The following is a 22464-nucleotide window of genomic DNA, read 5'->3' as shown; positions in this document are numbered from 1 at the left end:
AATCAAAGATGTCCCGATAAGATGACAGGAGGTGACGAAGAGCTGCTGTTTGCTCGGAAGGAAGGTCAGGGGCCATCATCTAAGAAACATCGTCCGTAGGCGTCGAGTACGGAGGAGTGGGTGACAATGGTCCGTTGGTACTGAGGAAGGATTCAGAGGTCAAAGAAGAAACCTCAAATTCTTCCAAAGGAGTGATATGCGCAATGGCGATACCGTGTGGCAGCACATGCGACGAAAATCCAAAATTGAGGATTGGCATGCGAGTGCAGTTTTCGCGGATCCGGACTAAGGTGCTCAGCAGGGCAATATGGGTGGCGAAGAGTTACGGAGTTGCCATCTATCGGAAGCGCCTCGCTGGCGTAGTATGAGGGTTCATGTGGCGCACTCCTCACAGGTTTTGCTGTCAGCGCTCACTGAAAACACCACGCGCGAGCTCTCCCGGACATTTCTGTAAGTACTTCCGAAACGAGAGAAGTTTCTTACTGTCTTAATAATAATCTTGGGCAAACTGAAAGCACACAATCGTTTACAGACGCTATCTCTTTACCGAATACGTACAGTGAACGCCACTGCGCGCGGTCGCCGCGATGGAGTCTCCCGTACCGGCTTCTTGCGTGAAAGGTAGGTAAACGCTGGAAGCAAACTATGTGAAATATGTTCTTATAGTGTTTGTATAACTAAATGGAGTGTAATAGAACGAAGCCTCAATACAGCGATCGCGGAGATTCGCAGCGACCGACTGCGCATCTGCATGCTTGTCCGCGCACCGTGTCGCTTTCTCCGCGCGCGCGTTTTCGCACCATGCCATGAGCTTTAGGCCGCAGAATATGAGCATTTTACAGTACAGAAGCAACCACTGTTGCGTGGGTGCTATTAGAGCTGTTCAAAAATAATTTCATTGTACAGACTTCGACGCCTACGGGGACTGTGATTTGCCGTCGCGACGATTCAATCTTTTTTTTTTCTAAATTCTTTGACCTTTCAATACTATTTCTCGAGTTGCGTCGCACTGTATGTTTATCGGTGTTCTCAGCGTGCAATTTCCCGCTGCTCCTTTTTTTGTAATCCAGTGCATTAATTCATAACACAAACATGACCATATGCCATGCTTTTTTTAAATGTGCTCCTTACCGCTGCCTTTCCACTACACTGAAGTGGCCAGTATCTATAGCATCGACAAGTTCATAGACCAAACCGTCATGACATTAGTCGGGCAGTGGACTCGGCCGAGCGTCTCCATGCGCGTTTTCAGAACACCGCAGACCGGGCGCCGTAGCAGAAATCTTCCTCGCGTCTGTGCTTGCTGCATACACGAGTTGTAGCCGATGACTGTTTGCCGGTTTTATGTTTCGCGAGCCAAGCTTCACGCAGCTTCTTGTCCTGCGGCTACGTTATAATAAGGCTGACACCGGCCTCTGTTACGTGCGTCCGGCCCTGCGGCACCGAGCAGTAGCCTACCATGTTGCGCACCTTCAAAGGCAGCCACTACCTATTGTAGTGCTTTCAAGTGTTGTAAAGGAGACACTCGAAGCGGGAAAATTTCGCTACTAAATGAGGACCGCAGCGTACCAGGGATTTTAAACTCGTTTTCAGCTCGCTTCGGCGCGCCCGAAGCAGCCGACGCGGCCGCTATGTCCACGTGATCCCTCCTTGCACGTCACGCCGACGGTGGCGCCAGCTTTTCCAGTGGTGGAGCTCGAGGCCAATTGCGCGACAAAACCACGTCAGTAAGCGGTAACACGACGTACTCGCCATCAGGTATGGGAGGACAGGGCGTCAGGAGGACATTTGTAGCCACTTGTGGAGACAGCCTTGCAAACTGAACAGAACATAAGCGGTGTGAAGCACAAGTTGTTGTGTCGGCAGAAAGCGACAGATCCAACTGTACAACACCTGCGGAGCAGTCAATTTGGGCAGAGTGTTTCGAAAGGAAGTCGAGGCCGAGAATTAGGTCGTGCGGACAGTGTTCAAGGGCGATAAATAGAACAACGGCATAATGGCCCCCAATGGTCACACTTGCTGTGCACATTCCAAGGACAGGTGAAGTACTCCTATCGGCGAGTCGCACAGTGCCCGGTACGGCGGGTGTCAGAACCTTCTTGAGCCTTCGGCGGAGAGCAGCGCTCATAACTGAAAGCTGCGCTCCTGTATCAACGAGAGACCTTGCAGGAACGCCATCAACTTCGATGTGCAGTAGGTTCCCACATGTAGGCAGGGTCAACAGAGGATTTGTGGGCCGGGTCGTAGTTGCAGCTTCACCTCCGGGAGCTGCACCGCCTAGTTTCCCGAAGCGAAGCGACCGGTTGCAGAAGAGGACGAAGAGCGGTCATCAATAATTTTTACAAATGTTCTTCGTAATAGTTGGAATGTTAGTTAATTTGTTTCTATAAAAAGAAAGTAACAGAAACAGAATACACAAGAACGATTTCTCACTACACTTAAGCACATCCGGTGCACAGCAACCATCGTCTGCTTGCGTTACAACGTACTCCGTTTTGACGAGAGCTCTGCGGTCAGACTCGGTCTGAGTCTTTTCGCGAGCACCATGATTCGACTTTGTTGCGTTGTGGGCTGCAAACGTAGCGACTCACAATATGTCAAGCTGCGACATCGTGTCCCTCTGCAAAGAAGCAGAGGAGCGGAGTGGCTGCAGCACATCAGACTGTCGCTATCCGACCGGCGCCAGCATTTGCGCGTTTGCGCCCCCCCCTCCCCCCCACCGTCTCTTTACACCGCAAGATTACTACCACAACAGCGTTTCGCGAGTCTGGTATTCAGGTAAATACAAGCGCAAGGAGACACGGCCCGCCGGTTTGACCGTGCTGTTTCACGGGACGAGTAGAAGCGAAAATATAAAAGCTATGCACGGTGCAGCCACCTGGTGGCACTGAGCTCAACCGCACACAGCAGCAGTAACGAAGTCTATTCTTTTTTGCTGCTGGTGTAAATTTTTCGCAGGAGCTGAATAGTTAAGACGTTGTCCTTGTAAATGTTTAAAATCTTTTACACTTGGTTGGAGCAAAATTAGCTCTTTGTTTGGCTGGTTAAGCTCTGCGCCAACGGGTGGCTGGACCGTGGAGACCGATCAGGCAGCTCACGTTCTCCTACGGTAAAGTTCCTTCATCAGCGTGAGTTTATGTCTCCACCCATCCGTCGATATACCCAGCTCACCTGTGGTTACCGGAATACCAGACACGTTTGGCGCTGCGACAGAATGCTCGCAACGCACGCTGCTTCGATAGCTCTCGCTTGGGGTCGACTGCCAAGCAGCTGCCGGAGGAGGTTAGAGAGGCTTCGCGCGCTCGCTCCTAGAGAAACGTAAGTAGACGACAGAACGTGCCATCGTGACGCAGAGCCAGTGAAGGTGGAGCTTAGCCCCGATCACTCGGCGAACGAGTTGAGGAAGAATTGCATGGCTATGGAGGAGGGTAACTTATAATCGTCCGTAGCTCTCTTAATATGAGACGCTTCACACAAATTGTGGTGCGAGTGATTAACATTAGCTGTACCCTACGCGTCTACAAAATTTGTCCGAATTTTCATGGTTTCAGGGGTCCGTTACGTTCGGAAAAATACTTTTATGTAGCACGTATTGGGTAACAGAAAGCTGTATCGGGAGTTTCTCATGTTGCTCTAATATTTTCTCATTGGCACTTTTAATCTAATTACAATATTTGTGAAGTTGATTAATTAATGACGACTTGTTATGTATTTAGGCTGAATGCAAAAGATATTCTGAGTATGTTCAAGCAACAGCCAACGACATTACCTCGCTTCTGTCCACCTACGTGACATTTTCATATTTTTAAATCTTGGCGCATGATAGTTGGGACAGCCTCTATAAGGTAGGCATTAGGATTACAAGCTCGTTAATCTCTTTACTCGTCCATTCTTACGTTATTTGATGGCTTGATTAGCGAAGCGTCACCTACACCTTGTTGAGTTTGCCGTTGAGCATCCTTAAGCATTGAATTTACGAGTTTTTACGTGTCGACGCAGAGACGCTGGCCGTGGTTGCGACGGACTACGGGAGCTACGCCATTCTCCACCGCTGCGGGCAGCACGGGGAAGGGGCGCAGCACTTGTCCGTCTGCGCGCCCGACGCAACTCACGTGAGCGTGCTGGCAAGGCACGCACTTGAGGAGGAAACCTCGAGGGAGATCGCGCACCACCTGAACGACGTGTGTGTCCCCACCTCAGTGCTTGAGCCGCACGAGTTTGACGGTGAGTTGTGCGTGAGCATTGCCTTAGCATGATCAAACAGTTTCAGCTGTGTGTGATGCGTCATATGTACGGCGAAAGAAGTCTATCTACGGAAAAGTGACTGTCAAAGAAGCGTTTTCGCGCCAGAACACCTAAATACGTTGAGAAATAGTGGAAGTATAGACAACTAAAATTGTTCTTCTGAAGAACGCTACGAAGGGGCAAACCATCTTCTGGCTGTAGGAACACTCTTCCAGGTGTTCGACCAACGTGCAGAATTAATATTCCAGTCCTGCTTCGATCTCGCTTTTTGAAACCGGGGACCCATACCGGAAATTGAGTGGTGCATATTATTATTATTATTATTATTATTATTATTATTATTATTATTGTGATAGCAATAATATGGCCACTCCAGGCTCGTTTTCGCCGTCGGCGTCACCATGATGTTTCGTATAAAGTACAAGTAGGATAACACAGCGGCCGCGCGCCGAATGCTGTAGGTGAAAGTGCGCAGGATGAGCCGATGACACTGGCTTGACTTCGCGCGCGCAAAGCACCGGGGAAGGGGGGGGGGGGAGCAAGGGTCCTCCTTCTGCGACAGCTGCGTATGGTGCGACTGAGCGCGGTTTCGGGGCCCTTGAAGGCGATCTGCGGTGAGTACAGGAAGTCTAGGGGCGCCAAGAGCTCATAGTTTCGTGCGCAATGTGTTCTGGCCGCTTAGTTCGCGTTGAAGCGAAAGGCAGCACGAAGGTCGATTCGCTCGCTGCCGCTCTTCCTCACGCCAGCGTTTCGACAGCGAGTGTACGCGCTCAACGAGTGGTATGCCTTTACGTTTGCCAGCTGGCGCGTGACACCATGCTTGTTAATTTAGGTAGTAATGGAATGTTTACCAGTTTATACAGCCCATGAGACTGCCTTAGTTGTCTACTAATTTGCTATCACAAACGAAACTTCCCTTGTCGGTCGAAACTGCGACTTCTTATTATTATAATTACTGTTATGATTATTATTCTTGCTGCAGTAGTCATTATCCTATGCCATCGACTTCATAAAATATATATAAGTATATAAGTATGTAAAGAGAACTTCAGGGGTGAATAACGACCCCGTTTGAAGTTGTAGATATAAAACCCCTTCCTTACGGGTCAAGCCCGGATGTGGTGGCAGGATAGTCCTTCTCTCTAGTCTGTACCACTTCACAATTTCATTGTAGGAAGTCATTTTGTTCTTGGTTTCCCACCACCACGACGGGTCGACCGCAGTAGCAGCGGCATGGTTGGTTAGTCCTCGCGCCGCGACGGTCGCCGTCTCGCTGCGGTTTGCGTTGCCGTGATCCGACACATCACTGACCATGTGGGCCGGAAACCACTTTATAACGACACACCGATTTTCAATCGCGAGATCGACCGCACGCAACGCACGCACTGCTTCACCACACGCCCTTGCTCTGGCGTAATTTCTCACTACCGTCCTAGAATCACAGAGCACAGTCGTGTAGTGGCGCAGCCAGAAATTTCGTTAGGGGAGGGGGGGGCTCACATTGCAGCTAGGCCTCCTCTTTAAGGGGAAGCTTTAGCTCGGGCGTTCCTACCTAAATACATGTAGAAGGAGAATTCGTTTTTCTCAGCAACCACAGCACCAAATTTGACGAAGTTTGTTGCATTTATAAAAAAACTTAAATTCTAATGACTATTTGTTTTGAATTGTTCATTTAGGTTGTCAATTCTTGAATAAATATTGGTAAAAATCGCCAATTTTCAGTAAACGAAACTATCAAGTTTAAAACTCTGTAACTCAACAATGAAAAACGATATCACTATTATGAGAATTGCATATAATGGTGCATCTACAGCGGAAAAATTAGTATGTTACACATGAATGACAAGAAATATAGTATTATGGAAATATGGCTTTTTCAGAACTCTTGCACACAACCTAACCAATTCACGTAAGATGAAAACTGACGCAGTAAATTTGTCCGCTTTGACTGTTATAGTACATGGTGTTTACAGAAGCGCGATATGTGTTCTTGATGCAGAGCTATTAGTTTGTAAATGTCGTGTTTCCATTATTTTCGAACTTTCGAATTTTCCAAAATATTTTAAACGAAATTCAGGCCCTAAATCAAAATTCCGCTTTCAACAGACAATAGAATTGAATTTTCTCTCTCAAATGCAAAACACTTTATTAAATGCGATCCAGAGCTTATCTCAGAGAAGCATTTCTGCGTTTTAAATGTATTTGAATAGGCCACGTTGGAGTTGGGCCCGAGCTAAAGCTTCCTCTTAAACAATTTGTCGAGGGATCAAATACATAGATAACTGCATTGACATTGCCAAAGATGCTGCAAACGAATTGTTGAACTCTACGCACTGTCAAAGCAAGTAAAATGTTTTTTTTTTCCTAATGGAATGTACCCGTATGTGACAAAAATTGTGCCCAAAATAACTGATATCAATGCTTCCATGTTTTCGTGTATTTAATAAGTAAAGAAAATATCACACGAACTTTAGAACTATATCAGTTCGAAACCAGCTAAGCAGTGCATGCCGCGGATGCGAAAAGTGTAAAGGCCATGAAATGCACAAGTTGAGGACTGTTATGATCGGCCTGCAGCTATTTCAGCCCGCTGCACCTGTTCCAATCCAACCGGATGGGGCGCACTTCAGAGAACTGCGGATAACCGGCAGCCACGTGGCGCGGGATCAGCTCAGGGGAGTTCTCGAGGGGAGGTAATTGGTGGAACCTCCCCATGAGCTTTTCGAGACGCCAGACAATGTGCTACTCGGCCGCGTCACCAGGGACGGCTCAGAGTTCTACGAAGCCCCTCTGACGTCGGCTCCAGACCTTTACACCTGTGTGTGTGTGCAACACGTGTATGTGAGCCCTCATCCTCCTCCAAGTCGACAGCCCTCATCCTCCTCCAAAAGGGCAGGCCATCTTGAATGACGTTGAACTGTGACGTCAAGCAGAGCGCTTATAAGCAGCGATTGTCGGCTGCTAGAGTGTGCTCGTTGTCGTGCTCGAGATGTTCTAGTGAGCTGAGTGCTCGTTGTCGTGCTCGAGATTTACTAGTGAGATGAGTGCTCGTTGTCATGCTCGAGATGTAGTAGTGAGCTGTGTGCTCGTAAACTGTTTGCTGTATGTTAGTCTTGCGGGCTCCATATGGGAGTCACGCTAGACTGTCGATATATGTCTCGTTTAAGATGTAAATAATGTAAGTAAATCCTGTTCACCGAGTTCCTCTCTACGACCTTCCACTCCTTCAAATGGTGGCAGCGGCGAGATCGTCCGACGACTCCTACATCTGGTTGACAGCGGTGGGATCGTCCGACAACTCTGACAGGACAATTACGTGAATAAAACTTTGTCATTGAAGAACTTTGTTTACATTCTTGTACACTTGCAACGGCCAGTCCAATGTATTACGCAGAAGCAGCTGTCACCAGTCATGTATCGTGAGTAATTGCGCCGAAATTATAGTCGCAACAAAGAGCACGTATAAAAAGCAGGAGTTCTGCATAATATACGAGGGCGAGTCAAATGAAAGTGAACCAATGCGAATATATGACAAACGGCGTACTTTATTTAAAAGTGGTCTCCATGAGCATTTGGATATTTGTCCCATTGACTAACGAGTCGCACGAATCCCGTCTCATAAATCTCCTTGGGTTGCTGATTCAGAAAGTCTGCAACCGACTCTTCCACGTCATCATCCGGCACAAATCTGGTTCCCTTGAGCTGTTCCTTCAGGTACCCCAAAATGTGGAAGTCGCAAGGCGACATGTCTGAGGTGTATGGCGGATGTTGCAGCGCTTCCCACTTAAACTTTGCCACTTTTGTAATAACCACATCAGCGACCCAGGGACGGGCATTATCGTGGAACAAGATGACGCCGTTCATCAATTTTCCACGTCGTTTGTTCTTGACTGCGACACGCAGCCCATCCGACGTTTCACAATCATCATCATCATCATCATCATCATCAGCCTGGTTACGCCCACTGCAGGCAAAGGCCTCTCCCATACTTCTCTAACAACCCCGGTCATGTACTAATTGTGGCCATGCCGTCCCTGCAAACTTCTTAATCTCATCCGCCCACCTAACTTTCTGCCACCCCCTGCTACGCTTCCCTTCCCTTGGGATCCAGTCCGTAACCCTTAATGACCATCGGTTATCTTCCCTCCTCATTACATGTCCTGCCCATGCCCATTTCTTTTTCTTGATTTCAACTAAGATGTCATTAACTCGCGTTTGTTCCCTCACCAAGTCTGCTCTTCTCTTATCCCTTAACGTTACACCTATCATTCTTCTTTCCATAGCTCTTTGCGTCATCCTCAATTTGATAGAACCCTTTTCGTAAGCCTCCACGTTTCTGCCCCTAGGTGAGTACTGGTAAGACACAGCTATTATATACTTTTCTCTTGAGGGATAATGGCAACCTGCTGTTCATGATCTGAGAATGCCTGCCAAACGCACCCCAGCCCATTCTTATTGACACGTGTACTTATCTTTATCGGGCAACCACGTTTTGCCGCCTAAAAAATGTTCTCGCACAGCGTGGGACGCGCCTGCATGTATCCGAAGTTTCTGGAAAGTTATCGATGCTTCTATCCGATGTCTGTTGTCGCCGAACCTTATGTTATCTGATTTCGTCACCTGACGCGAATGGTGTAGAACTTTGTGGAAGGCACGCGGGTCCCAACGATTAGTCTGGTACATTCCACGACTGCTGTTTAAAAGCCGACGCGCTTGACCCGCTGATCAGATTTTCCACGATCGCCGAGTGTGTTCGCCGCTATCGTTGTGCAATAAGTGTAGCCTGTTTTGTGGGCACAGGTTCGCCGATTAAAAGTTAGTTTTGTCGTTCACAGTATTGCTACTGTGTTCCTTGACGTCACGACCACGTGACATTATTCTTCTGATTATTTCCGTCTCATGATCTGGATCCGCCGTCACTACCTGCCCTAAGTAGACGTATTCCCTTACGACTTCCAGTGCCTCACTGCCTATTGTAAATTGCTGTTCTCTTCTGAGACTGTTAAACGTTACTTTAGTTTTCTGCAGATTAATTTTTAGACCCACCCTTCTGCTTTGCCTCTCCAGGTCAGTGAGCATGCATTTCAATTGGTCCCCTGAGTTACTAAGCAAGGCAATATCATCAGCGAATCGCAAGTTACGAAGGTATTCTCCATTAACTTTTATCCCCAATTCTTCCCAATCCAGGTCTCTGAATACCTCCTGTAAATGCGCTGTGAATAGCATTGGAGAGATTGTATCTCCCTGCCTGACACCTTTGTTTATTGGGATTTTGTTGCTTGCTTTATGGAGGACTACGGTGGCTGTGGAGCCGCTATAGATATCTTTCAGTATTTTTATATACGGCTCGTCTACACCCTGATTCCGTAATGCCTCCATGACTGCGGAGGTTTCGACGGAATCAAACGCTTTCTCGTAATCAATGAAAGCTATATATAATAGTTTCACAATATCGAAAACAATTGATAGTCTCTCAAGATTTAGCAAATTCTATCAGTAATGGCCCCTGCCGATTCGAAAAAAAAAATGTCAACAACACCTTTCCGGTGAGAATGACGGCCTTTGCTTTATTAGGAGGGTGGGGGGGGGGTGAAATCGAATGTTTCCACTGTAAGCTTTGCCGCCGTGTGTCAGGCTCGCAGAAATGGCACCATATTTCGTCTCCGATCACAACTGCAGACAAGAAATTGTCGCCCTCATTCTCATACCGGATCAGATGGGTCAAGGCCGCGCCGAGCTTCTCCGTCTTCTGGCGGTGCTTCAAAATCTTGGGCATCCATTGCGCACATGACAGCCGATAACCGAGATGTTCATAAATTATGGCGTGAACCCAACCGTGACTGATGTTCACACGCTCTGCCAGCTCATCGATGTTTATACTGCGTTCTTGTCTGATCAGCTCGTCAACCTTTGCAATATTGTTGGGACTGATTGCATGGTGCCTTTGGACCGGTCTTGGATCGTCTTTGAAACTTTCACGTCCTGCTTTGAACCGTTTGCTCCAACGCTTCTCAGTGGCCAATGAAAAGCAATGTTCAGCATTCACGGCAGCCATACGGTGACTAATTTCTTTTTACGAGGCACCTTCAGCTGTCAAAAACGTCACCGCACCACGCTGCTCAACTTCTGGTGCGTGCATTATGTCACGCAATCATGTTCAACCCACAGTAAGAGAGCATGAAAGAACGCCTAACCTCACACCTCCGTGTCACTTACGTAAATGAGACGTGAATGTGTGCTACGCGCATGCCTTGCAGATAATGAACCGAACCATTATGGCGCGGGGTAAGTAGGCTCACTTTCATTTGACTCGCCCTCGTACATTAGAAATGCGAAGATACAATGTAATATACAAATACGAAGATACAGCTTGATAAAGGGCAAAAATGTGTCACTGGAAACAAGGTTCACTGCACGTATACACAAAACCTCGCAACAAGTTATTTAAATATACGTATAAGTCTCCAATAACTCTACGTATCTAAGAAAAGTCGCTGTATATAATGCGTCAAACAAGACAAGTAAACATGTTGCGCAATCACAGATTCACATAATCCTAGATCCCACCCCCATCCCATTCTATTTACTACCCCCGATGTATCGCGTGCGACGGAAGGCGGCGCGCTTCTTCCCAGCTTTTCTCCTTTGCGCACACAACACTGAGCCACCATCGTCGACTCAAGCATGCCCCCTCCCCCCTACGCTTGCACTCGCACATGCAGCATGCGGCGTGCGGTCACGATTTATTGCCCTTGGACTTTACGCAGAACATGAGGGCGATGACAGGAATGCACCTGGAATGTCCATATAATTGCTATCGCAATAATATAATAAGAGTGTCCGGCAACTGGAGTGTCCCGTGGCCCATTACTCTCCGCAAAAAAGTAACACAATCGAACTTTCAGCATGCGACAATTCGCTGCACCGCAACAATATCTTCTTTTTTCCTTTTGTGGGGCGGGGATACCGAAATAAAAAAACGCAAAGAAAAGTATCTTGGCCACAATCGAATGCCTACTTTGGGCACCTAATGTGGCTACCGAAGGAGGAAGGAGGAGGAATGAACGTTTATTCTGAGAAACCGCGAGAAAGTGTTCTTTCTTCACCCTAGGTGGGCGGCTCTCTTAGTCCAGAAAGCCGTTGGCTAATGCCGCAGCCCCGGGCCCGGTCCACAAGACTTCGCTGATCTTCCAGGCTCTGTGCCTTTAACATTGCCTCCCACGTTCCTTCGATGGCTTGTAGCAGTTCCGAGGCGTCATCTTGACTGTTTTTCTCGCGGTGTGGGCACACCAACACCATGTGTTGGAGGATGGCTGGTACATCACAATATCGGCATAGGTATGAGAATTTGGTGGGGTGCATCCGGTGCATGATAATTCCATGGACATATCGAAGAAAACCTGAGACGCTTGGTCCACCGAAAACCTTACGCATACTGCTCGGTATTCTGCACCGGCGATACAAGACTTTCCGGAGAGAGATAGAGATAATTTAATTGAAAGAAGGCAGACCCGCCGTGGTTGCTCAGTGGCTATGGTGTTAGGCTGCTGAGCACGAGGTCGCGGGATTGAATCCCGGCCACGGCGGCCGCATTTCGATGGGGACGAAATGCGAAGACACCCGTGTACTTAGATTTAGGTGCACGTTAAAGAACCCCAGGTGGTCAAAATTTCCGGAGTCCCCCACTACGGCGTGCCTCATAATCAGAAAGTGGTTTTGGCACGTAAAACCGCATATATTATTATTAAAGAAGGCAGAGAGGTCTGCCTGATCTAAGGCACTCTAGCCTGCTACTCTGCAGAGTGGGAGGGGGAACGGAGAGGTTGCGCTCAAGCGAACGCGGTGCAATTCGTTGAGTCCCCACAGTGATGGTGGCGAGCGACCATTGTTTCTTTTTCTTGTCTGCTAGCCAGAAAGCGTCTGCAAAAATCCACTAGGCCAGAGAAAACCGAAGGCACACCAAAGTGCGCCGCGCGATGGTCGAGGCAACACGAGAAAAATGCATGCGCTCTGGTTGGCTCTGGCAGTCCGCGGGTAGGTAAGCGAGAACAAGAAAATTGAAGGGGCTCAATATGCCCTCGCGAATAAAAGTCAAAGTAGAAAAAATAAATAAGGACATAGTTACCTTTGCTGGTTTTAGTGTCTTGACGTGGATTCTTTGGCGTCGGTAAAAAGAAATGCTGATATTTTTTGTGTGACATGACGGCACAAATGAACCACCGCAAGATTTCGTCTCGTCGGACCTAACTGCGTCCTTCGGCAACTTGTCTGATAGTGCGTTGATTTGGCTTGTCTCGTTGTATGTTCCGATGTACGACTTTAGAAAATTCAATGTGCCTTTGGCGTCAAATGTTTATAACAACATTAAATTCCCAAAGTTCCGCAATTGAAAATCGAAAGAACAACTTTGGAAATGACAATACACCTTTCACGTCAAAAGTGTGTGAGAACTTTATACCCATAAAGTTTCGGAATTGAAATCCATGCGCTCCGTAGGTTCCGCGGACTCCGCGAGATGCCGCGGCGACGCCTTTCGCCATCAAAACGCCCTTGAAACTTTGTGCTCGGATGGGGCTGCTTGCGTTATGTAACTCCCGGTGCATGGGCGTTGCCGCGAAATCCAGCCCGAGTTGGCAATGTTCGCGGTGAAATGTTTTTTCGAGCGTGAAAAAGACATTTTACACAAAATCCAGAATGATTTTCGGCGCCGGGGGTTGCTTGAGTCGGTGATGCATGGGCAGCACGAAAAAATTTCTGGGGGGGGGGGGGGACTGAAGCCTCATAAGACCCCTCCCCCCTGGCTACGACCCTGCAGTCATGCACTCGTGGTCGGCGATGGCCAGGACAATGGCCGCCTCCTTCGCTGGATGCGCCCCTCGAGTCCGCACACTCGCCGCTGTTCTCGTTGCACCGGTGGATGCCCCGACGACTGCAGCGGTGAATGCCTTTCTGTCATGTGGATATTCTGCCACGTCCACAAACACGGCACCCCTGTTTTTGGCATGGAGATCGATGAGCGCCTTGGCCCTCGCCACCGGCCGCTCTTTGTGGAACTCAGGGTTCATGTTTCTTGGCACCTGACATACCCGTAGCCATCTACTAATTGCGTCCGGTCCAGGAACTTCTGTATTTTCGCGTCCCTTTTCCTTTGGCCCCAGGCCTAGGTCACCTAGAACTCCTCTGCCCGTTCTTGTTTCCGATAGCCGCGCGAGGTGAATGGCCCTCTGTGCCTCGGCGATTTCCTCCAGAGTGTTATGCACTCCCAGGGCAAGGACCTTGTCGGTGCTTGTGCAGTTGAGAAGTCCGAGTGCAGCCTTGTACGCTTTCCGTATGAGCGCATTGATCTTATTTCGCTCGCACTGCCTCCAGTTGTGGAAAGCAGCAACGTATGCAATGTGGATTATAGTGAAGGATTCCACTAGCCGGGTGAGGCTTTCTTCCTTCATGCCTGCAGTTCTGTGTGACATCCTCTTGATGAGGCGTATGGCCGTGGTGACTTTCGCCGCGAGATGGTTGACCGTCTCTCCGTTGACTGGTTTGCGCTCAGTCAGCATCCCCAGCAATCGGATCTTCTCGACCACCGCTCGTCTTGATCTTTATTGTCTCTTGCTCTCTCGCAGGTTCGTTGTCTTTCGGCTTCCTAGTTGCTCTTTTCGGAGGAATCACCAACAGCTCAGACTTGCTTGGGGAGCAGACGAGCACAGACCCGTCCAGATGCTCCTCGGTAGCGTCAACCGCCTCTTACAATGTACTCTCGGTGTGTCCGTCGCTTCCTCCTGGGACCCAGATTGTTATGTCGTCGACATAGATGGTGTGTCGGACCCGCGCGACTCGCGAGAGGCGCTCGGCCACCCCTGTCAATAAAAGGTTGAAAAGCAATGGCGAGATGACCGAGCCCTGGGGGGTCCCGACACTGCCGAGCTTCTTCTTTTGGAGCCGCAGGTCACCGGCGATGATCTCGGTAGTCCGCTTCGTCAAAAAATCCTTGATGTACGCATATGTTCTCTTTCCCATGTTTAGTTACCCGTGACACCTCGGCCAGGATCGCAGAGTGTCTCACTTTGTCAAAAGCGCTCTGCAGGTCCAAACCCAAGATGGCTCGCTTGTCTTTTGTGTTGGTAGTGTAATCGAGGATTTCATTTTTCAGTTGTTGCATGGCGTCCTGAGTTCTGAGCTTGCTTCGGAACCCGATGACGGTGTTTGGGTAGAGCTCCGAATGTTCCAGGTACCTCTGCCACCTGTTCATGAGTACATGCTCCAAGGCTTTGCCCACACAGGACGTAAGCGAGATCGGCCGGAGGTTCTCAATGTTGGCTGGATTTCTCGGCTTGGGAATCGAGGTGATCTTGGCTGCTTTCCACTGCCAGGGTAGTGACCCGGCTCACCAGCAAGTTTTGAAATATGCCGTGAGGTTCTCGATGGCCGCTTCGTTAAGATTTTTTAGCGCTCTGTTCGTAATGTGGTCGGGACCAGCGGCGGAGTTGCTGGAAATCGTGCATGGCAACCCTTACTTCCCATACTTCAATGTCTCGATCTAGCCACTCGTTTGCTTCGCCTAGGTAGTCCGGGTGCGTTTCCGTGGGAGTGACCCACAGGTACTTGTCGTCGAGGCATTTCTTCACTTCGTTTTCCCCGTGCTCACTCAGCGCCCTGTAGATGATCTTGGCGAGGTTGTGGTGCTGGTGAGACTTGGTGGTGGTCGCATCCAAAAGATGCCTCAGCATACTCCACGTCTTGCCGCAGTGCATCTGGCCGTCCGCTGCGTTACAAACCTCATTCCATTGCTGAGTGCATAGCACTCTGCTGTGGGACTCGATTTCGCGGTTGAGCTCAGCGATTTTCTTGCGTAGCTTTCTGTTTGTCCGTTGCGTCTTCAACCTTGACAGGATGGACTGCTTGGTTGCGATGACATGAGCCAGGCGGCTGTCGACCCTTTGGATACACTCGTCCATCTCGACTTCCTTGGAGGCCTTTTCTAGCTTGTTTACAATCTCGGTGGTCCACTCCTAAATGTATGTAATTTCGGTTTGCTCCTCGGGTAACAATCCTCGAAACGCGCCCCAATCAGTAAATCTATGTTTCCGAAAGCTTCTGCCGACTTCGTCGTTACCACCGAGCGGAACAGCTACCTTCACAATGTAATGGTCACTGCCCAATTCGTGGCCCGTGTTTCGCCATTCAATGTCCGCCATACCGCCACCGTTACCCCTGACGAAATTGAGATCGGGCGTTGTGTCTAGGGTGATCGAGTTGCCGATTCTTGTAGGGTATGCTGGGTCGGTGATTAGATTTAGTCCCAAGTCAGTAGCATCTTACATTAAGTCCCTGCCCTTTGCCAATGCTTCGGGGTAACCTCAGGCTTGATTCGGCGCGTTAAAGTCCCCGCAGATTACCAGCCTGTTGTCGCGCCCCGCGACGTTGCACGCTTTGTGTAACAGTGGTTTGAATTTCTGCTTTCCGTGTGACGGGCTACTGTACACGTTGATAAGAAAAGTGTTTTCCTTCGGCTTTTTCCCGGTAACCACCTCTACCATGGTGTGCTCTATCGCGATTTTGCTCAACAACTCGTGCTCGAGTATCGAGTACGAAATCTTTTAGCAGAGAATGTATATGGTGGAGTGTTTAGCCCCGGCAAGTTGAAAAAAAAACAAGGGCTTTTCTTTTCTTTGTTTTACAAGCCGTGGTTGTTGGTCGGATTGATCAAATTGTAGTTCACACGGTCAATGATGCCTGTATTTCCAATGCTTCCTCACTTCGCATATACGCTAACCAATGTCTTTATATGCCGAAATTCGCTTATCAAAAGTTCATTCCAAGCATTATTCTTCTTTCGCCTTATCTTTCCTAATGTGCTATGTGGCAGCATCTGATACAGGTTTCGTAAACTGTGCTTTCAAGTTCACGCAACGGCCAAATTTTTTTATCCATGCTACATCTTTAGTTTTAGTTCGTTGGCTGCACTCAACTTATCACACGAGCGACCTGTGTATATAACATTTTTGGCATTCTGTTGCAGGATCTATACCTTGAAAATACCAGCTGATAAAAAAAACTGAACGTCTATGCTGCAGAGTGATCCTTGTGCAGACCTAAACTCATCGATGGACAGGGTGCTTGCCTGTTGGAATTGCACCATCTTGCTTCCCTGAAAGAGCATTGGTGCTGTAAAAGTACTCGACTAATCTCCCCGGTGATTAGTCTGTGCTTGTTTACATAAACCGTTTAATAATATTGATGTTACATCTGGCGGAGCTGATAAAATGGCAAAATGGACACCGTGTTGCTTATATCCACAAACATGAAACAGCCGTGCCATTATGAAATCAAATTCATATCTTATTCCTCTTCAACAGCCATATATTCTTGTTTTGAGGAGCATAGTTATGATGTTATGATGTGGTATAAGTTATGATGTGTGATTCCTTAGTTGCGCATAATGTGTTACGGTTGAGACGTGGGCTTTTTTTACTGCCCACAATTTGTGATACAGTTATTCGGTAACATTTACAGCTAGCACTTTATTATTTAGTGCTATGCTCAGGCTGATTTAGCATGAACAAGAGTACCATCAATAAATATACCATAATTTTTATTGCTGATCTCACTTTTTGATAAATAATGGTAGTAATGCGCTCTATACTGTATTTTCAGCATCGCCATTGTGAGAGTCTGCATTATAATTTGGCGTTTTGGGGGATCCTACACTACTCCTACCCCACGTTTTGTTCATGGGTCAATTGCTGAATTTCTTCAAGCACCACGGACGCCAACTGTCACCCGCATGCAGTGGAAGAAATTTATGGTTCCAGCCTTCATAATTAATTTTAAGGTGAAGCTAGAACCAGAGCCGAAAGAGCATATTTTCTATATAGGTTTAGTGCTGCATACGGTCGGGTACCTACACCCGACAGGCTACTGTCTAGAACATGGATTCTGTTCTATTTTGGAATATCTTTTTCAGTAGTACTAGTACTGCTTCTATTTGTAGGATCAGAGTTCACGCTATTTTTGCAATCCTGTCAGAACACAGAAAAACGATATTATGTTAATTTATTGTATTAGAGATTGGTACTTGTATTCATTAGAAATGATTAAGGGGTACGTAGTGCTTCATTAAATAGTGGGTGAAGAAAAGAAACGTGAATGAAACATACGAGGACTTCAGCTACAAGGTGTGTGTGAATTCAAATGCGTGCAGTCAAACTGCATTTAAAGGAGATGGACGCCTTAGTCAAAATAGTGAGACGACTACTGTAGTGCAGAAGCACACATTAACTGGAGCTGTTCACTTGCACACCAATGCAAGCGCAGCACACACAGCCTACTTGAGAAGGCGGTTCCTCTGCGTGCCTGTGTACTTCTCGTACTAAATACATTCGTTTAGGAATGCTTTTGTGTATGTTCCAGAACACGATTTCTTTTACATTAACGAGCGTATGCTGTTTTCATTTATATTTGCAATGAAACATGTTAAGCTCATCTGGCGCTTGCGCAGCCAGATATACAAGGGTTTAACACCTACATAAAGCACCCACTAATGGCTGGAATGGTCGCAACAAATGTATGAGACATATCTGCTGCCACTTGGTAGCAATGTCTGCAATACTACAGCTTTTTTGATCACAATGAAAACTGTGATGTACAAAAGCTATACTCTGTTGTATTGTTATACTGTGTTTTGTATTCAAATGAAGCATTCCCATCACTGTGTGTACATTCATTTATCATTCTGAATGCCACTTCGTGGTTGGTCACGTCGTCATTGTGCTAATATGTTCGTAGGCATGATAAGCTAATTAAACTGAAAATCTTGAAGCAAGTCTCACGTAATTTTTGCTTATGACTTTCAATGCCACCGATTACACATTTACCACACAAACTTAGAGGTCAGCGTTTCCTTTTCTCTAGCTCAAGTGGCGGCATGAAACTAATCAAAGCTGCAAAATTTAAATCATCACATCTGCTTGCTCTATAAGAACCTCCCCTTGCTGCGGTGTGCTTGGCCGACTGTGGATTAGAGTAGTCAATGACGATCTACCCTAGCACAAACCGCGCATGCGGGGCAAATGCCAGTGCTCGGGCAGCCAAATCTGCTTCCAGCCATCGAAAAACACAGGCGATACACGATCTCATGGTGCGAATCTTCGCAGTTGCTTTCGCTTCAGCGGTTCGAAGTCCACCGCCGTTCGAAAGTATTGCGCCGTGCTTGAACTCATATGGCTTTGTACGATCAGCCGCGAGAAACACGTGAATAGAATGTCACCGATAGTAGTTTTGGAGGAATCGCACCAAGAATGCCCGTATGCAGGTCATCAACTGGCTCATGCACGCAATACGTCTATACATCGCTGCACTAGCTGGCGGTCTTTTTGACAAGACGGCCGATCTGTCACAGCGCCGCTGCAGAATTACTCCGCTGCCGAAGCGCTCCAGAGGATTGCACCGGTTCATAAAACGATTCCCTAGGAAATGCGCAGTGTCGCTAACGAAAGAAAAGCTACGGAGGCAACTCGCGTTCATCGGAAAAAGCCGATGAGGCGCTCAACAGATCACAAGGCATCCATGTTCACGAACTAACCGCACTCAAGGAGCAATTCAAGGTAGCTGCAGGGCTACCTTGAGAATCGAGTGAAACACTTGAGCTTCACTGGAGGCGTGGTTCGAGTGAAATGAAAAAGGGCCCTCAAGGAGCATTTCCAGTGGAGGGTCGAGTCGAGGTGCGTTTGTGAATGCGGGGTTGAATCTCAGTGACTTGAGCTTCCCGCATTTCTTCTAGGTGCACCGTTTTATACGCAAATCGGGGAGAAACACCCAGCCAATACCCAATACTAATGACTCGAAGCTGCCTCGCACGAGATGAAACGGTGAAGGGGAATCAATCTTCAAGGATATTGTTTCCTATCGAGAAGGAATGTGACGCGGGTGACGCCACGCCATGCCTTCTTCGAGGCGACGATAGAGCAGCAAACCTGCGTCTGCAAGGACATTTAAGACCGGACCGGTCTATTGGTAGAAGTCGTCATGCTCGCCACCAGTGGCCGTGGCCGGTCTTGTGGGCTCCGAAGGCTATTCCGTCACTATCGTGAGCTGTATTTTCCGCTATGGATGTTATTTCCCGGCTATAGCTTGTAAATTAGGGCTAAATGTCTTCGTTTCTTCGACTGCTCCCAGTCTCCCGTCTCTTCGTTTCCCAAGTCGAAACAGGGTGGTGGTCTCGAGGTCACGGCGGTATTCACCGTCCTTCAGGGGGCTATGGGTGTCCCACAAGAACGGCTGTTTGCCTCGGTAGGATAAGCTACTGCCACAGCGACATGTCTGCTTCCTTCCCGTTACCTTTGGCGCACGTAGGAGCTAACTTATGATGCTGTGGTTACAATGTGGAAAGCCACCTGTCATCTCGTGCTTTATTTGTTCTTATCCAACCCGCCGTGGTTGCTCAGTGGATATGGTGTTGGGCTGCTGAGCACGAGGTTCCGGGATCGAATCCCGGCCACGGCGGCCGGATTTTGATGGGGGCGAAATGCGAAAACACCCGTGTGCTTAGATTTAGGTGCACGTTAAAGAACCCCAGGTGGGCAAAATTTCCGGAGTCCTCCACTACGGCGTGCCTCATAATCAGAAAGTGGTTTTGGCACGTAAAACCAATAATATTATTATTATTATTTGTTCTTATGAAAATCTTCATGCCAGCAATAGTCAATTTTTAGAGCGCTACTAATGGGGTTCACACAGAAAATTTATCCGCAATTTTATTACAAGGAGTACGCTAGCTAAGCAAATGCTGTTTGTGCAGGTGGTTTATGTGCTTCGGCAAACAATTCTTACGAAGAATTAAGTATGGTCAGCAAATCCTTAATTAACCAAAATTTGTGTAATAACTATTACCTTTTACGATTATAGAATGTGCTATTGTTAGAGACTTTGTATCGTTCAGACGGACCCGTAGAAAGAAAAGAACGTTCATTCAGGAACCGCCCAGAGTATATATAATCGTCGGCATTCACAGACACGTGTTACCGTAACGTTCGCGCTGTCAGTCGATGCAAGCTTCTACGTGCAGCGCTTGCGTAGTCTGCACTATGCATACTTGAATTATTGCGTTCCCAGATAGTCATCATCATATTAGAAGCTCACTGCACTATTTCCGCATTCGGGGGCTGGATTCGCCACGAAAAAGTGAACACTCCCTATCACCCCTCCGCCAGGTGACGCACCTGGACATCATGCACACCAGTATAGTAACCCAGGAGAGCTGATAACAGACGCGTCGCGTCGTGCTCTCAGACCAGGAAACAAGACTTGCCTCCCGCTCTGACCCAGAATCGGCTGCGTCTTTTTATCGAGGCTCTCGCTTGTGAGTGAAAAATAAGCGTACTAATGGTTAAATATGATAACTAATTTCTCTGCAGAGGTGGGAAACAAAATGAGGTTGTATTCGATTGCAATTCTTTTGCAGTTTTTTCATTATTATAAATCACAGTAACAGATTTTAGGAATGAATTACCAATAGTTACAAATTTCGTAATTGCTACTGTACCCAATTGTTCGCCAAAATTGTGTGCGCCAAAGCGCATGAACGTAATCGACCTGCGAAGGCTGCATTTGAATAGCGAGCGCAGTAGATCTTTTCTCTTTTTTTTTGTTAAAATGACTGATAGTTGAATTTTCACGACCCCGTATACTTCGATGACAACCAAAGATCTCAGCAGCAATAGCAACGACCGACAAAAAAACACTTCACTTCCTCTCGTTGACTCTACGCTCAAAAAACCGTATATTTTGCATGACACCGGAATGTGTTCATTGATGGAAATGTGCCGCGCACTTCCATGTTAGTATATCATGCAAAACCACAAAGTCAAGGTGGATGATTCACTATTTTCCATCGTTGCCGCTATTAGCGGCTCCTTAAATTCCTAGTACTTGCAGGCTGTCCGACCGTCGTTGTTCTAGTACACTATATACAAAGTATATAACAAACGTGACATGATTATTCCGGTGCCTACTAACCACCCCGTCCTATGTAAAAAACCACCTGATTAGGCGTTTCAGACGAGTAAGAGCAAGGAAGGTCACCACAGTTTCTGCGTTATTACATGGACGACTCCAAACGGGCGTGCATACATGCCAACTGTGAAGGCTAACTTTTTCGCCGGAAGCAAAACGACAACGCCAACGCACCTGCTCATCGCATGTACAGCACATCTTATGAAACCCAAACGAATAGCAATTTCACCGAATGTCGTAATTTTCGGACGACCATAGTACATCCATTGTTGTCATGTGGTACAAGGCGCAGAGTGACAGCGCCTTGATCGGAAATGAGCCCAAAATGGAAATTACAACCGCCCCTTCAGTTTAGCTGAGCTCAAAACTTCTCTTGCTTGTTTCAACAGCTCTGCACCAGGTGGTGACCGTATCATTTATGAAATGATCCAGTACCTGCATCCTGAAACACAGAAAACACTCCTGTCATTTTTTAATGTCATGTGGGCCACTGGGTATATTCTATGTTCTTGGAAAGAAGCTGTAATAATACCCATACTCAAACAGGGTAAGGACCCGTCCTTACCTAGTAGTTACAGGCCTATCGATTTGACAAGCTGTTTCTGCAAACTCTTTGAAAAGATGATAACCCGGCGCCTAATCTATATCCTTGAGAGCAATAGACTACTATATCCTCACAAGTGTGGTTTCAGAGAAGGCAGGTCGACCGCAGACCACCTTGTCCGCATTGAGGCAAATATAAGGGATGCCTTTATACACAAACAGTTTTTTCTTTCCGTATTTCTTGATTTGGAGAAATCATACGACACCACATGGCACTTCGGTATTATTCGAGACCTTTCCGCTATGGATATCCGCGGGAGTATATTAAGTATCTTGGAAAGTTACCTTTCTAACTGCACATTTTGTGTTAGGGTGGGCCATGCCTTGTCAAGGTCTTTCACCCAGGAAACTGGTGTTCCACAAGGTGGTGTGCTAAGCTGCACACTCTTTATTGAGAAAATGAATTCTTTGGGCATGGCTATCCCACGAACGATATGTCATACTCTGTATATGTAGATGACGTGCAGCTTGGTTCTAAATGATGCAACTTAACTATCTGCGAACGACATGTCTAGCATGCCTTAAATAAATTGGCAAAATGGGCTGATGAAAACAGTTTCAGGTAGAGCCCACAGAAAAGTACCTGCGTTCTTTTCACGAATAAGAGAG

General features: G+C 47.4%; 1 protein-coding gene across 4 annotated transcripts in view; it reads left to right on the top strand.

Annotated features, from left to right (window-relative positions):
* The window catches only part of LOC139051532 (papilin-like), a 532082-nt gene that overhangs the window by 252647 nt on the left and 256971 nt on the right, over positions 1-22464 (top strand). For all 4 annotated transcript variants that reach the window (XM_070528503.1, XM_070528504.1, XM_070528502.1 and 1 more), the window contains one exon: positions 4000-4224. In XM_070528503.1, the coding sequence (XP_070384604.1) occupies positions 4000-4224 (225 nt within the window). The remainder of the gene's footprint in view (positions 1-3999; positions 4225-22464) is intronic.

The sequence above is a fragment of the Dermacentor albipictus genome, unplaced genomic scaffold (assembly GCF_038994185.2).
Source record: "Dermacentor albipictus isolate Rhodes 1998 colony unplaced genomic scaffold, USDA_Dalb.pri_finalv2 scaffold_12, whole genome shotgun sequence".
In the NCBI taxonomy this organism is placed as follows: domain Eukaryota; kingdom Metazoa; phylum Arthropoda; class Arachnida; order Ixodida; family Ixodidae; genus Dermacentor; species Dermacentor albipictus.
Note: the sequence above shows the minus strand (reverse complement) of the source record. Positions and strands in the feature narration are given on the sequence as shown.